At 35.2% G+C, this 17,657-nt stretch overlaps 1 protein-coding gene across 3 annotated transcripts in view; it reads left to right on the top strand.

The window, feature by feature from the left end:
* LOC123710191 (multidrug resistance protein homolog 49-like) overlaps positions 1–17,657 on the top strand; it is a 33,679-nt gene that overhangs the window by 5,821 nt on the left and 10,201 nt on the right. Inside the window, exons 2-15 of one of the 3 annotated variants that reach the window (XM_045661966.1) lie at positions 4,263–4,442; positions 6,261–6,306; positions 7,058–7,251; positions 8,330–8,474; positions 9,933–10,033; positions 10,602–10,773; positions 11,819–11,943; positions 12,526–12,715; positions 13,417–13,638; positions 14,642–14,883; positions 15,424–15,511; positions 16,031–16,239; positions 16,522–16,691; positions 17,064–17,326. In XM_045661966.1, coding sequence (XP_045517922.1) covers positions 4,279–4,442; positions 6,261–6,306; positions 7,058–7,251; positions 8,330–8,474; positions 9,933–10,033; positions 10,602–10,773; positions 11,819–11,943; positions 12,526–12,715; positions 13,417–13,638; positions 14,642–14,883; positions 15,424–15,511; positions 16,031–16,239; positions 16,522–16,691; positions 17,064–17,326 — 2,331 coding nt within the window. In that variant the 5' untranslated portion in view covers positions 4,263–4,278. Of the gene's footprint in view, positions 1–4,262; positions 4,443–6,260; positions 6,307–7,057; positions 7,252–8,329; positions 8,475–9,932; positions 10,034–10,601; positions 10,774–11,818; positions 11,944–12,525; positions 12,716–13,416; positions 13,639–14,641; positions 14,884–15,423; positions 15,512–16,030; positions 16,240–16,521; positions 16,692–17,039; positions 17,327–17,657 lie in introns of all 3 variants that reach the window. The other 2 variants (XM_045661957.1, XM_045661950.1) reach the window with 2 other exon arrangements.

Here is a 17,657-nt window from a genome sequence, read left to right as displayed (position 1 = left end):
ACGCGGCAGTAATAAATATTGAAGTCAATCTATTAAAATTGTAGCACGACTAAATGATTCAATATATATTGAGACAGGTATCGCGATATTGGATCGCGATGTTTATTGACCGTATGACCTCTGCCGTATACGCATTTCATAATGTTAAGGATTTTAGAACAAATTTTATTTGGACTAAAACATCACTTCTAGAGTATGTCGAGAGACTCGGTGCATACTGACATCCTGGCTAAGGCTGGAAGTCGTTCATTCAAGGTCCGGATGCTGAGGATCGGTCGGTGCCATGGAAAGACTTAATGCGGCTTATTAAGCGCAACCGTACCTATACCTTATAGTCCAAAGTACCTATGTTTGGATATGTAAGTTAAGGATTTCTATCTGACCTATTTCAAATCAATAAACATTGCCTTATTCATCATATTTCGGCGCTACAATGTACATAGGTGTTGAGAACTTGGAGAAATTGATTGTTGGTATATAAGGCAAAAGATCACGCGGCCGTTGATCAACCAGGTGAAAGGACTCCACTGAAAGACTTATCGTCCTTAAAACTGTACTGTTATGAGAGCGGACAGAAACCGCTGGAAACAGATTGTCCGCTCCAGATGTTTCCTTACTAAACTCAAAGTTCAGACCTCATGTCTACCGACTGAAGGGAGAGAGAGAATTAAAGGACGGTAGTTTTCAATTTTCAATCCAATTTTCCCGTATCACCTCGAAGACTACGTTGCCACTACTAAGCGCTTCGTATGCTTTATTCCGATCATCACCGCTTTGTAGAACCAGCTGCTCGTAGAGATATTCCCAAAGAATACGACGAGGATCTCTTCTTCAGAGATTGCAAGTGGCCATGGGCATGTCTTAACTTCATATCAGCCTACCCTTTTGCCTTATTAAAAAAATGCTGTAAAAGTTTAATTGTATTAGAAATATAGATTCTAGTTATAGTATATATTAGATTATGGTTCTAGTTGATGATATGATGCAGAAAACAATGTTTTTCCCAGCACTAGACTAAAATAGATTAACGATGGCTCTCGAAAACTATTTTCTAGTTTTACTTGACCGATAACGATGGAGAAGTGTCAACCGCATGTTTCCATTATTTACTTTAAGATTAACTTATGATATCTAGGGTAAGGGGAAAGTAGGCTAATATATAAATGGTAGGAAATACACTGCACCCAGAGTCGTTTATTAAAAGTTAACGGTTACTTAAGCTATTCTGAAGTCAAGTAACTATAATAACTTAATCCATGTGGACTACTCACCTTAAAGGCACTTTTTTATCAAATATATATATTAGGTCCTTTCCTTAGATATGAAATTGGCGTTTTATATGGGCGTTTTTTAAATATAATATATTTAATTAATCAAAGTATGAACCATTGTTTTCTATGCACTTTTGCCATCTCATAGGTAGTTCATTGATCCCTTTACTAAAAAAACCAGTCGGACGGAAATCAATAAAATCTGTGAAGGCGATTTGGACTGCCCCATCAGAGTTAAATTTTTTCCCTTGCAAGAAGTTGTCCAAATTTCGAGCAAGGTCCGGGGAGTACGGAGGATGTCTTAGACATTCCAATTGAAGCTCTTCTAATTTGGTAGCCGTCTGTTGTGCAGTGTGTGGTCTAGCGTTGTCGTGAAGTAGCAGTGGCGTGGAGCGATTGACCAGCCTACTTTGTTTAGCCGCTAGCTTTTCCATCATGGTTTGCAATTGCTGACAATAGATATCAGCCGTAATAGTCTGGCCAGATTTGAGAAAACTGCAATGAACAATACCGGCACTAGTCCACCAAACGCTTACAAGTAACTTTTTTGGGGTTAATTTTTGCTTGGGGCAGGATTTGGCTGGCTGGCTAGAATCCATCCATTGCGCTGAGCGCTTCCGATTATCGTAAAGAATCCATTTTTCATCACAGGTAATAATTCGGTTTAAACTACCTTCATTATTGTGCCGGTTCAGTAATGTAACGCAGCAGTCGACGCGCGTTTGCCGGTTTGCTTCAGTCAATTCGTGAGGTGGGTACACCTTTCAAGCTTTTTAATCTTCCCAATTTGCTTCAAGTGAATTAAAACAGTTTTATCACTAACACCGCAGCCTGCAGCTAACTCGGACGTGGTTTGCGATGGATCCGCTTCCACAATAGCCTTCAATACTTCATTATCAACTTGGGTCTCAGGCCGTCCACGGGACTGGTTCTGCAGGTCACAATTTCCAGAACGAAAACGTTGGAACCAAAAACGAACTGTGTTTTCTTTTGAAACATGACCGCCATACACATCATTCACCCTTTGAGTCGTTTCCGCAGCACTAGTGCCACGGCGGAACTCATACTCGTAAATAATGCGATACTTTAAGTTTTCCATTTTGCAAAATGAGTGACGCAAACAGAAAAAAACAAATGAATGACGGTCATCGAAGCACAAATACATGAGTAAATAGCTGTACAAATTTGAATTTGGAATTCCTTACCAAAGCGGAGAACATCGTGATTAAAGTGTCCAGTACGAAATACGCCAATTTCATATGTAAGGACCTAATATTAGTTACTAACTATTTTGTTAGTGTACAAGTTAATTCGTCATAGTAATCATTCTCGATTATTAAAATAAGTCAATAAGATCAAAAATATCTTGTTAAGGACAATTATGACCAAATAACCTTTACGGTCTATAACCATACATGCATAAAATTCATAAAAACAATGCCGTTTCGGAGACCACAGAAACCATGTTTGCTATGTATTGGTACATATTAATCGCTATGTACAATTAAATTGCAGCACAGGCACTTAAAAACAAAAGGCTTTCAAAGGTTATATAATGTCCAAATCGTAAACACCAAAGGTTTTCCACACCCAAACTAATAACATCGAAGTTGATAAAATAAAGCGCTCGGTACCGCATTGCAGGTACGCGTCAATTCGAGCCTCGAATCGATGGAAAAATGCAATATGCTAAATGCTACTAATTACTTGAACAATTGTCTTATTCTGAGACCAGGATCAAACAATTAACAGAAAGTTTCTTGTATTACCCTGAAATATAATTACAAACAGTCATTTCTTTTGTTCAAGACCTGAATATCATTGAATGAAATTTAAAGCAACGTAAAAAGTTTTCATTCGCTGTAACCGTAATACACCTTTGTCACTGGTCAAAATTTGGGGAGAGAATGTTGTAGAATTTAAAAAATCAAAGGTGTAATTGAAATTTAAAAATATTGTTATTTAACTATTAAGTTCGATATAGAAGAGCTGGAAACACCCAAGTATTTTTTTACTTAAGAGTTCTCAAATCTTAAACATTGTAATGTATAGTGATTGAGTTTAAATACATAATAAAAATGTGTGTATTCATTGTAAGTACACAAGTGCATTACAATGTGTAGGATATGGGATCCCTTTTAAGTAAAAAAATATCTGTGTCAGGGTTCCCAGGGTTTCGTTCCTTCTATTATATTAATATATAATTTAATTACATCTTTTATTTTATTTATTTTTGTTTTTGGTTTTTCAACTGTTATCAACACGCCTGAGTGCATGAGTGAGTGTTTGGGTGCAAATGTTGAGTGAGTGAGTGAGTCAGTGAGTGAATTAATAAAGTGTATAACTACATACTAGGTCTCGGAAGCAGCTCTAATACTGCGTAGGGTGTGTTAGAGCTGCCAGTCGTATTTTAATTTTTAGATTGTAAACACATTTTTATTTTATTTTAAATAGCTTATAATATGAAATTTTCAAGGAAATTATTTAAATTTATAAATATGGGTTTATTAATTCAACGCCGTCTCATTTGTTTTTTTCGTTTTATACGTGGTTCATTTGGTATTGAAATTCCCGGAGAAATGCTTACGGCCTGTCCTTACATCCTTCTACGTACGTAAAAGGGTGATAAATTGTTCCCTAAATTACTACTAGTTAAATTATATATTAAGTGTAGACTATAAATACCTTTACATAAAAATAACACTAATCTCTGTCATTTTTATGTCATAACATTTTGTGAATTGACATGATAGTGTATGATGGATGCTGTTACAGAGATATATTAGAAAATTTACGTATTAAACATAATGAAGCCCAGTATTTATTTAATATGCGAAGCAACGGTATATAACTTTATTTTTATGTACTAAAAAGATTTACAAAACAAAACTACACCGAGCGAGAGTAAGCACATTACGATCAAAAGCACTTTTTTGAAGTTACTTTGAATGAAGTTTAACTTTAGATGTTTTAAAACACTTCTTTTTACAGAGTTGCTGAGTCGAGAATGAGACGCGATGAATCTATAAAGAGCATATCAAGGTATTCTTCGCGCCGGCTGAGCGAGCAACGCCCGGCACTCACATTAGGCTTGCGGCAGAATTCTCTCACTATCAGCACACTTGCTCAGCAGGCCGCGTTCTTGGCTGAAAAGGCGAGGCAAACCGAAGTGTAAGTATATTATAATTAGAGAGGATGTGCACTTCGGATTTCCTATATATGTAAACGGTTTTTGAAAACAATATATTTTTTTTCGAGTCCGGATACGATATAGCACGGTGTTATAGAATTAGTATTGACTGTGCTGATACACTTATACCGAAATCTACAATACAGAAGGTACATGTATTTCTATCTACTTTACTAGTTTCAATAACTTTCAAATGCATTTACTAGGTACAGAGCTGTTAACTAAGACTCAGCTGGTGTATGTGTTTTCTATTACTGTAGTCGTAATTTTTTTTTTGGACTTTAACAGACCTAGGCTGGTATTTATTTATATTGCCTTAAATTGTTCTCAAAAACATAAATATTTTAAAGTCAACGGGAACAGACATCTGTCGAAGTAGATATGGGGAGAAATTGGCTGTGGCATAAATTTATCTGGAATTGTATATGAATATCACTTTTTGTATGGCAATCGAGATCTCTGATAATTTATCAAAAACATAAAAAGAGTTTTTAAAAATCGACTTAATGAATATATATATTAGTTTTGTAATAAATGTATTATTGTAATTAATATTAATTTGGTAACGTAATAATATTATTAATAATGTGATATTTTATCACTACAAATAATATAAAAATTGACTATCATGATATGACTCATAATGTATGTAACTTCTATGTAAAATTATTTTTAAGACAAATTTGCACACCATCATGTGTGGCAGAATATGCAAACTTTAGATTGTACCACCATATCATTTTTGTTTTAATTCTTGCAAATAAATTAATATTATTAGACTTATAAGATAATACTAATTAGATTATTAACAATCTTAACCAACTTAATATGAAACATAGATAGATAGAAACCTAAAAAAAATTTGGTCCCCGACCACAGGTTGGTTATATTTTTTCTGTGTTAAGTAATCCGATGTTTGTTTAGCTGCACAAGGACGTTGAAAAGCTATGGAAAAGGCTTACAGAATACGGTATGCACGAAGCTCCGCTTAGCTTGCATCTTAGATAATCATGTATAAAACTTAATTGGCGATTGATAAATCTTGTTTAGGTGGACTGGCTGCAATTTTAGCTTTTAGATTTTTCTGTTTATCGCTTCGATTTAACTTTTTTTTTAAATTTGCTTTGAAGTAGAAGAAATAACTTAGACAAGAGGAAATTTAGATATATCCTAAACTTGTTTCAATTCTAGGCGACCTTGGTAAATTTTCTCATCATTAATATATCTTCAATGCAATTCTTCGTCCTCTATAATTTTTGGCCCTGGCCGTTGTGTCTTCAATTTAAAATTATTTTTTTTAACAACTGCTTTGACGTAGAAGAAATAGCTTACACAAGAGGATATAGAAACTTTCTACACCTGTTACAATTCTAGGCGATTTTGGAAATATTCTCATCATTAATATATCTTCAATGCAATTCTTCGTCCTCTATAATTTTAGGCCCCGGCCGTTGTGTCTTCAATTTAAAATTAATTTTTTTTAACAACTGCTTTGACGTAGAAGATGAGGTAATATATATCGTATACTTTTTACAATCCTAGGCGACCTTGGTAAATTTCATCATTAACAAATCTTCAATGCAATTATTCGTCCTCTATAATTTTTGGCCGATGTCGTCGTGTCCATTTAGATTTCTCGGAATACTAAAATATATATTATTGAACTTAGAAATTAATTATGGAAAGAGGTAAAACAGCTATGTATTTTATTCATATAAAGTCAGTCCATCAAAAACAGGGTTTAGTGTTTAAGACCGGGGTCTTTTATTCATTACTTTTAATTTGATATTCATTTTCAGTGGGGATCCTAATCAACAAGCGCCACCAAGTTCTTGGTTTAACCTAGTAAGTAAATCCTATTATTAACCTTAATTTAACTTAACCAACCTTAATTTAGTTTTAAACTTTCAAGTTTACATTTAGTTATAATTAAAAAAAATCAATGGCGCTATAATCTTTTTGTCTGGGCCTCAGCTATCTCTATTTATTTCATGATCATTGTTCAATCTAATAGGCAAGTACGTGATTAGTCTCCTATGCTTGACATGTCTATGGCAAGCCGGTTTTCTCACCGTTCGAGTCGACGGACAAACAGATCCTGGGCGATCTCAAGGATGAGTTGCTCTACACTGAACACTCTCATTTATTTAAATATATTATCAATACAGGAGCAAGAAGGACGTAGGTTCGATTTCAGGCTGTGTAGCAATTGAATGTTATATGTACGAATCTAACATCTCGCTGGTACGTTCAAGGAAAACATCGTGAGGACACCCGAATGTCTTAAATCCAAAAATCTTCATGTATCAGACGGAAGGCTGATATACTAGTCTATTAAATATAAATGACCAAAGAACCAAAATTTCAATTTTGGCTGAGTCAATAAGGAATTAATAAAAAATATTTTTATGACTGTGACAAAACAAATGAGAGGTTTGACAACATTCTTATTTTTTTGTGTATCTTGGCCCTTAGACAAAGTTTTATAAGATCTTTAGTTAGACAGAAACGAAAAATTTTAATTTTATTTTGTTACTCACGTGTCAGCATTCAAATTAATTGTGTTAGTAGATTTCTTTTCAATTGTTCCCTTCAGTTTAGATTCGCGAAACCATGGGAGCTTCTCGTACTCCTACTGGGACTTATTTTGGCCACTTTCAATGGGCTGATGGTGCCAGTAGGGGTCATAGTGTATGGCGAATTTACGTCACTACTAATCGACCGGACTGTTATGACTGGGACGTCCACCCCGGTTCTTTGCATCGCGTGGTTCGGTGGGGGACGGTCACTGTAAGTAATTTTTGACACATTTGCATTAATTTTCTTAACAGACTGTATCGGATTTACAAAAGAACTCCAGAGATACCTTTCGCCAAATCGTTTTAGAACCCTGCTGTGTTACTTATTTGTTATTATTATTATTTACATTGTATATTCGCGGATGCTTGGCGGATCCTTGCGAAGTCTTCAATACAATAATGTGCTGCAATATTGCTACTCCATTGTGAGGAAGTTGCATGGATCTGATTAGCGCTGTGCCTTCTTAAGTTCTCGTTATTTTTACAAATGTATATACTTTCTATAACATATTTTTCAAAGTAAGTATCTGATTGTCCTCATTCTAACATGTGTGTTTGAAAGAAAAAATAAAATACAATTAAAAATTTATGGAATATATTTTTTATTTATTATATTGCTCTACCATTTGAACTAGTGAATTAGTGTTAGTGCACGTTAGTATTAGGTGCTAAACAGTGTATGAAAAAATATAACACAAGAGTTATCCGTTTAATAGATACTGTAAGTAGTGTTATCGGACACTTTTTATGTGAAATCCTTATTAGTAAATTAGGTTAGACTTCAATTACTTATAAGTCTTGTCTTAGTAAATACACATGTATAAAAAGAAAAATATGCTCTACGAATTGTATTTACCCACGGTGCACGATGTTACAAATATTTAACGTAGACTAGTGTAATGCTTTGTTACATCTATACTTACTACAAAAAAGAGCGTATATTTCTTAAAAGGCTGACAATGCACTCGCGATCTTCTGATGAGTGTCCATGGGCGGCGGCAACACTTATAATTAGGTGAACCTCCCGTTTGCCCTCATTACAAAAAAGGCTAATTAATGCATGTTGAAAATAAACTATGTCCGTGTTATAATAGGTATCTCAAATTTTAATCTCCATTTGAGCACTGACAAATATGTAAGACCAGAAAAATTGTCTTCTAACACACTTAATTCTCTAATATAGGTATTAGGCCAGCGACAATAAAAGATAACATAACCTAAAAGAGACTATCTTGCAAGCGCTAATGAAAACATTGCTTAACTTATTATACGTATTCCAATGATTCCAGGACGAATGCGACAGCGGAAGAGAATCGCCTAGCGTTGATTGAGGATTCCGCAGCGTTTGGCCTCGGTTGCTTTGTCTTCTCAGTTATACAGTTTATCGTTGGTGCTGTTAGCGTCGACCTGTTCAATTATACCGCTCTTAAACAGGTACATTAATAATACATATGTATTTAAATTGTTTAAGAGACAAAATCACTCTGACAGTCCTTTTTTTTAAATCCAGTGATTCCACTGGTAAAAAGTATGTACTAGCTATTCAGCAGTACATACTTTGCGGCCACAGATGGGGTTAATTCTAAATTATTTTAATAGAATCATAATATTATTCTTACATATGTATTTCCCAGGGCTGAATTTAGAGGTGTGAAAGCCTCAGGGCAACAAAGGAAGGGAGGCCAGGCCCAAAATTATTTTTCAAATATTTTTTTTTCAGTCGAGTTTTTCAATCAATAATTTATTGCGAAACCAAGTTGATTCTTTTAGTATTTAACAAACATAAAAATATGTATAAATAAAAGTTTAGTTAAGTCTACTTTACTAGTCGGAATTTAAATCATTTTTTCCCGAAGTCTCTCTTGTGGAGGTCTTGGGGCTGTACCCCTAATCCTGGGAGGGCTCCCCTAAATTCGGCCCTTATCTTTCCTGTCAACTTGATGTGGTAATCTATTGTTCACCACGATTGCTGTAGAAGCGTCGACTTTTAAAAATAATATTTTTTTTTCGAAATCGATTTTATAATCGTTAAGTGCCATTTAAAGGTAAATTAATAAACAGCTGTAATCAGAATCGTTTATAAAGTGTTAATTGTTAGTTGAGAAATTAAAAACACGGTACTTCTTGCTATATGTTCAAATCAGTAGTTAACTAATCCAGTATTTACATAACTGAGTTACACCGTTCCTTAAATCCGTAAATATGATTTTTAATCTGTCTAAGAGCGAGCACCAAAATCACATTGTAGATGTGATTTTATCTATGTATGTAATGCTTGAATTTAAAACAATAAATATAAATTATTCCTTCAAAATAATTTTAATAGTTGACTCTAATTAAAAACACAATATAGTATTGTTCCATGTTGTTAGAAATTCCGAATTCGATACAAAATCATTAAGTCACCTCTAACTTTTATCTAAATCATAGGGAGTATTATATTGCCAAAAAATAATTGAATCTTAGCACATTCAAATTCAAAACCATTTATTCATTTAGGCAACAAAATGTACACTAATGAACGTCAATAAAGAATATATATTAAATGCTAAATGCTTCTAATTTTACATTTACTGGCAATTCTTAAATCAAGGGCGTAGAACGGACGAGAAAAATTGGCAATAATAAAATATTGTTAAATTTCCGAGTTATTTAAATAAAAGCATTTGGCTTTTTGTTCCGCTAAATCACTGCAAAGCACGCACTGTATCGTGCATCTCATCTTAAACGAAGAAGTTCGTTTAAGAACGGCATAGGTGTGTTTGTTTTACAAGTCAGTAGGCGTATTGTGACGCGTGAAATCATGAATTTTGCTGGCTTAACTTTTTACCTATTTTGCAAAAGCATATTAGTGTTAGCTGTAATGTTTTAACATAAATATAATATTCACAGATCAATAGGCTAAAAGAATGCTTCTTGAAAGCGATAATCCGTCAAGACATCACCTGGTACGACTTGAACCAGACTATGAACTTTGCGACGAAAGTATCCGAGTAAGTTCTATTTGTATTAAATCTATATAGATATATTTAGACTATTAGTTAATAATTATTTTTTATAAGTAAACGATACGATAGGGTCCTTCCAGAAGAGCGTACCTATTCTTAAAAGGCAACGCACTTGCGAACCTTCTTGCAATGTCCATGGCCGGCAGCATCATATAACACCTGGTGAGCCTCCAGCTTTGCCTTCTGTTACATTAAAAAAGTGCCCAAGAACTCGACAAATTTACATAGTATAACTAAAAGTCCGCTTAGCAACGGAGTTCTTCTCCTGCTTCTTAATAGTTAGAAACAAGGCATTTGTTTCATTTCTGTTATTTTTTTTTCAATTATTCATTTGGAATCACACCCTGATTATACCAACTTAGTCAAGGAAGTTGTACTGCTCCTTGATATTCCATATTTACAAACTTTATAGTAAATTTAGTAGTTTTATACCATGTGACCATACGTTAATTCGAGCGCTATATGTACTCGAGTAAAGTGTTCGGCATATAATTTTACTTACAATAGAGCGTAGCTGTAAAATAAACTAATCTTAACTGTGTTAAATATTCAGTGACGTGGAGAAATATAGGGAGGGTATTAGCGAGAAAGTTCCAATGCTGGTGTACCTAATAATGTCATTTGTCACCGCTGTCCTCATATCCTTCGCGTACGGCTGGGAGTTGACACTTGTTATCCTGTCATGTGCTCCTGTCATTATTGCTACTACAGCTGTGGTTGCGAAGGTAAGAACAAAATTTAATGACCCCTTTGTTAATCAATAAATCAGTGACCAGCCTAAAACAAAAATAACAGTGACGCTACAAGCTTCTAGTTTTAGACTTCAGATTCTGGGTTTCGTGATCAATTCTTTTCTTAAGCAAGAAGGTGATCAGCCTTCTGTGCCCGACACACGCCGTCGACTTCTTTTTAGTCTTTTGCCAATTTCCTCACAATATGTTTCTCCTTTATTGTACGAGCGAGTGTTAAATGCGAACATAGAAAGTCCATCGGTGCATCGCCGGTATGCCAACCCTAAGGTTGAGAATGAGGAACGCAACACTGCTCAAAGTCTCTTTTAATCAAAGCATAAACATCACTTAGAGATCTATAATGAAAAGTATTGTTCGTATTGTCACAAAATTAACACACGAGACAAAAAACAAACAAGAAATTAAATAGCAAAAATAAGCTTAAGGATTACATTTGAAATAATTAATTAATTACTATAGGCACAAACAAATACATAATAAAACTTTTGTCAGTTCACTCAACGGACAATAAAAAAATATATTTAATTCATTGATTAATCTAATACAGCGAATCATGTGCCTTTGTCAGAAGTTAAGTGGCTTGGCATTTTTATCGGCGTAAATATAACTTTTCTCGATCTCTTTCAAAGGGAAAAGCAGCCTTCTCGTTTATAGTAGAGTCTGTGCGGAAGGAGATATTTTTGATGTTGTGTATGTTGTCATTAAAGTTCGGCAGTGATCTTGATAAAAATAAATCAATGGCGCTACAACCTTTTAGGTCTAGACCTCACATTTTTGTATCTGTTTCATGATCATTTGTGAATCGAATAGGCAAGTAGGGGTTCAGCCTTCTGTGCCTGACACACACCGTCGACTTTTTGGGTCTAAGGCAAGCCGGTTTCCTCACGAGGTTTTACTTCACCGTTCGAGCTAATGTTAAATGCTTTTCCATTCCATTCCAACGCCATTTTCTTTCTATGTGCGAAAGAAAATGGCGTCTTTTCGCATAGATTCTATCCTTGACGATTATATTTTTTAGATACAATCGTCGTTGACCACGCAAGAGCTTAAAGCTTATAGTATAGCCGGTGTTATAGCAGAAGAGGTACTTTCCTCTATACGTACGGTCATCGCGTTTGGGGGAGAGGAGAAGGAAATTAGCAGGTTAGAATAACTTCATGGCTTAGTGCTAAGCGTATATGCCAAGACGCCTTGGGTCTTCTGGCATAAAAACTGTTATGCCGGGCTTCTAGACTGGCAACATCACCAACGTGGCGTTAGAGGTTTTCATGGCGTCAGTAAACACTTTTTTCTCCCTAGAACTGAATTAAACGATATAAAATTAAAACTAATCTTCAGTAGTCTACGGCATAGGGCTCACCTAGACCAACCCATTTCATACTATCTCTGGCCAACTTCATCTATCCTGTGCCCCATCTCTGTGCTAATGTATTTCTCCTACTCTTTGGTCCTTTATTTTCTATTTTTGCGCATCTCAAATTTTAACTTTGAAAAAGGAAATTCATCCGGGCTTAAGAGTATTATTATAGGTTTAGCTTAAACTTAATTTTAAACAACATTATTCTGATCAATATCATAATAATCAGCCTTAGATTGGGTATTTAGGTCCTTTTGGTGATTAAATACGCTATATATCGCTGGATTTGTATTATATATAATAATAATTTATAAGATAGAGCACAAGTAGACTGATCATCGCAGTTTTTTTAAACAAACTAATTTCAGGTATTCACAACGATTAGAACCCGCGAAGAAAATGGGGGTACGAAAAGGTATATTCTCTGGCATCGGGAGCGGTGTGATGTGGTTCATTATATATGCAACGTATGCACTCTCCTTTTGGTACGGAGTCGGTTTGATATTGGAGAGTAGACATGAAGAAAATCCAGTTTATACACCCGCAGTGTTAATGATTGTAAGTAACTCCTAAATTTGTTAGGTTCTTGATTGGATTGCTTTCTTAATCGAAAAACCACTTTCATAAAAATCCTGCCTTTTATCACTTACTAGATTACCTGTTCAACTTCGTTATACATAGGTTTGTCTTAAAATAAAATTATTTTTAATCAGACCAAAGATATCGGACATACTACAGATGTGAAATACAAATTTCTGAAAGCTTCATCATAAATATATAACAACCAAGTGCCATTTTTTATTTCTAAAAGGACTATCTATCTATTTATGTTTTCCACCGTTTAAACCTTCCCTGAAGTACGACAAATAATTCAAGATAAAATATAGTAAAATCGGTCCAGCCAATGTCGAGTTTATAGCAACAGCAATTCATTATATGTGATTACTATCGCGTTATGCTACATTGCATCTATGTACGGATACGTCCGGCTAAGCCCTTTTATTATAAGACGCTTTCGTTTCGTTTTCGACGCTACTTTATTTAAATCAAAATACTAGCGACTTGATTGAATATCGGTATTTAATGAACTGTCTAGAGATTCAATTAACTCTCTGATTTAACTACTTTACTGCGACATCTCCACAGCGTTGTTAGTTAAATATTTTAAACATTAATTACTTTAATAATTTATTCTAAAGCTTAACAACGAACGTTTAAATACTGTTTTTTGGGAATCAAAGACATTTTTTTATTTACAGATATTCTTCAGCGTGCTCCAAGGTGCTCAGAATGTTGGGCTGACAGCCCCACATTTAGAAGCAATGACGAATGCTCGAGCATCTGCGGGGTCCATTTTCGCTGTCCTCGACCGGAAGCCCGCGATTGACAGCTTGTCAACCGAAGGCAGCCGACCGGAACTGAACGGTGATCTGGAACTAAATAACGTGTATTTCAAATATCCGGCTCGGGCTGATGTACAGGTATTTTTCTACAGCATCCAAATTTAAATAATAATCAAAAAAATCATATTAGTTACTTATTTATTAATACTTAATTGCTCAACATAAAAATGATTTGCAAAACAAGGCAACAGGCAGCCAAACACTATAGGTTTTGACAGCAATAAGTAAAAGTAAAACCTACAATTAACTTAACTGTTTACTATGATAATTAAGACATAGACGACACACACAATCAGTAGTCTGTGAACACACACTAGATAGGCCTAATCACTACATACGCTTTGACCAACCGAAAGAACTTGCGAAAGAAAAAAGATTATTCCCAAGATTGGTACGCGAAGCCATTGAAATAAAAAAAACACCCAAATTTCAATAAAGAAGATGTCCTAAAATTAATAAACACCTGGGATTCAATAATATCCAAATTAAAACCCTGAGACAAACAATCCGCGAAAATAGAGGACACCGTGAGTAATTTCTACAAAAACCCGTCATCTTTTAGTCGATATCAACTCCGGGGAAATAAATACAGATAACACAACTTTCGCTACAGCTGTGATACTTTTGACATTCAACACCTTTTGTCTTCAGTCACCGTGACCACGCACGCTGTAAAGCACGCGAAACGTCGGGAAAATTTATTTTAAAATTATGTAAATAATTATAAGTTTATAATAATACAAATAGCTTTAATCCGGTTAAAAAATTGTTTTCTTTCAATGATAATTAATTTTACATTCGTGTGTATATTTTTATATGGCTGATTGTGCGGTATTTTTTATAATGAATCGTTCTAAATGTACCACTTTTTTTGCATTTTAACTATTTATTATGATTATTATCATTATTAATCCATCTCTTTCAGGCAATCGTACAAAATAATGATTATTTAGTGATAATAATTCAATTCACTTCAATCAGTTTTCATCAATGTTTTCTTATGACGTTATCCCGTAAAATTATCGTCCGTAAACCGTATTTACAGACAATCGAATTTTACGTCATAATTCCTCTTCCATAGGTGTTAAACGGTTTAAATCTTAAAATCAACCGCAACGAAACAGTAGCGCTTGTGGGCTCTAGTGGTAGCGGTAAATCCACAGTTCTTCAGCTCCTACAGCGAATGTATGACCCGGAATCGGGTTCGGTAACCGCGTCAGGGCACGATCTGAGGAATATCAACGTAAGACATTACCGCGACCACATCGCCGTGGTGGGGCAGGAGCCTGTGTTGTTTGCTGGCTCGATAAAAGAGAATATACGGTGAGTGGATCAAACTTATCGTCAGACGCATCGTCAAATACAACTTTCAGGGATCCTCCCTGAAATCTTTTACTGCATTTAACATGGAGAGAGAGTACACTCAGAGTTGTTCGGATTAATACTTGCAGCTGGGTTTCATCGGATGTCGAGACATTCCACCCGTATCACCTTGATGTCCGTCATTCCACAACTGACCGTTTTTAAGGCAGTGTTTGTCGTTCACCACCTCTATGTAGAACCACCCAACGATGTATTTCGGAATCACCTCCATGTAGGGTTCTTCAAGAAAAGAGCGTTCTAATTCTTAGAAGGCCGGCATCGCACTCGGCTGGAGTCCTTTGGGAGTGTCCATGTGAGTTCACTTAACATTCAGGTGGCCTCCTGCCAGTTGGCCCCGTTTTATAATTTTATTCAAGTATCGCTCAGAAGATGATTTTATAATTATTTGAATATTTGAATATATTATTTAGAAATGTATGCCTCTATAGTTTCTTCTATCCTTAGTTTTAAGTATATTTTTTTTAAATAATGTTTTTTTAGGATGAGTAATCCATCGTGTACAGATCAAGAAATTATTATAGCCGCAAAGCAAGCTTACTGTCATAGTTTCATTAAGAATTTACCTGAAGTAAGTATATATATATATCGCAAATTTGCTGCTTGTCAGTTAATGTTTATAATTTTGTATTAAAAGTTATATTACATATATAGTAAATGATACCTAGTGTCTTCAGCGTGCGACTCACATCCCTGAGGTAGGTTCGATTACGGGCTGTGCACCAATTACCTTTCTTTCTATGTGCACATTTAACATTCGCTCGAACGGTGAAGGAAAACATCGTAGGGAAATCGACTTGCCTTAGACGCAAAAAGTCGTCGGCGTGCATCAGGTACAGACGGCTCATGTACTTGCCTATTAGATTAATAACTGATCATGAAACCGCTACAAATATCTGAGACACACATCTCAAAAGTTTGTAGCGCCATTGACTGTTTCACAAAATTTCAATGAATATTTGAAATCACCACAGTTTATTTTTAGCTTTACTTTATAGTTTTGTCGATTTCTTAATCGTTGGTTATTTTACTAGAATATAGTTACAGGCTATGAGAATAACTAATTATATTTAATGTATTCTTACTTTAGGGGTATGATACCATGATAGGTGAGCGTGGTGCCCAACTATCGGGTGGTCAAAAGCAACGTATAGCAATTGCAAGGGCATTAGTACGAAGACCCAAAATATTGATTTTGGATGAGGCAACTTCGGCATTAGATTCTCACAGTGAGGCCAAAGTACAGAGAGCTTTGGACTCTGCTGCCCATGGAAGGACCACCATCATGGTGAGCCACAGGTATATTTACAACAAACAGATATTAGTAGGAAATTCAGAAATAAAACAATATGTATAATTATCACGTTTATGGCCTTCTTTGTTTTCCTTCTCTACATGTTCAATTTTTTGTGTACCTGGATAGTCGAGTTTTAAAACCTAACGTCTTTTGATTTCTCTTATTTTTCCCACTATAAACTAGTCAATATTTTTACATAAGTGAATTACTATGTAAACATAGACCCATATATTAGTTTTATTGTTATAAATTGCAAAAGACACTTAAAACATTGCTCTGTTCAGGTTAGCAACTGTATTAAACGCAAATCGTATAGTTTTCATCGAAAAGGGCGAGGTGATTGAAGAGGGTACACACGAGGAACTTCTAGAATTAAAAGGACGGTACTATCAACTGGTTCTACAAAATGAACCGAGTATCGCTCCCAGTGGTAATGAGGGTGGTTCGCAGAAACGTAAGTGAAATTTAAGAAAATTGCCATCATCCTTACTAATTATGCACCGATCCTTAGATCCCTTGAAATCCTTAGGTTTGAAGTACCCTTAAATATACAGCTCACGCGTAAAGAATTGAAACAAAATTGAGACATAAAAGCTATTTTCAGAATATTTAGAGTTTGCTGTAGATTTTTTAGAAAATTATTCACGCTCGCTGGTAACGTGTGACAATATAAACCTAAGGAATAGGACCGAATCTTCCTCGCACCGCTATCCTATTCCCGAAAGGAACAGTTGACCTTCCTTCGATGGCACACATGTCTTTCTCCAGGTTTTCGTAGGACTAACATAGCCCTAATTTGCAGCAGCTAACTTTGATCCCACCGCAGATACAAAGTTTCGCAGAGCGAAACTCCAGAAGTTGGAATCAGTGGATTCCATCAAAAGTTCATCGGCAGAAGAGGATGATACAATCTCTGAGGATAGCGTAGTTGTAGAAGATGCAAAAATGGGGGAATTCGAACCTACCACCTGGCAGATACTAAAACTGTGTGAACCGGAAAAATGGTGGATGATGATGGGTATTGGGGCAGCGGTGGCTGTTGGTTCCTCTTTTCCCTGCTTCGCTGTGCTCTTTGGTGAAACATATGGAGTGAGTATATTCAATGTTTGTTTGTGACAAATTTTTTAGCTTGATTGAATTCTTATTAGATTATATTCGTAAGACCCGGAGGTACCCAGCATTCCTCCCGACTAGGGTTTATTGCGCTTATATCAAAATAATCTATAGAATTGGGTTTCAAACGCCTGATCTCAAATTTTGAGAACGTACGCTCACACAGCTTTACGTAACCATATAGGAATCTTCCATAATAAAACCTAGAACAAGCAAACAAGATTCAATCCATAGATTGAATATGCCATGGAATTTTTATAGTAACATTAATAGTCTTTTAACCATATACTGTTACATTTAAACACGG

The sequence above is a fragment of the Pieris brassicae genome, chromosome 1, assembly GCF_905147105.1.
Source record: "Pieris brassicae chromosome 1, ilPieBrab1.1, whole genome shotgun sequence".
Lineage (NCBI taxonomy): Eukaryota > Metazoa > Arthropoda > Insecta > Lepidoptera > Pieridae > Pieris > Pieris brassicae.
This window is presented reverse-complemented; position numbering and strand designations above follow the sequence as displayed.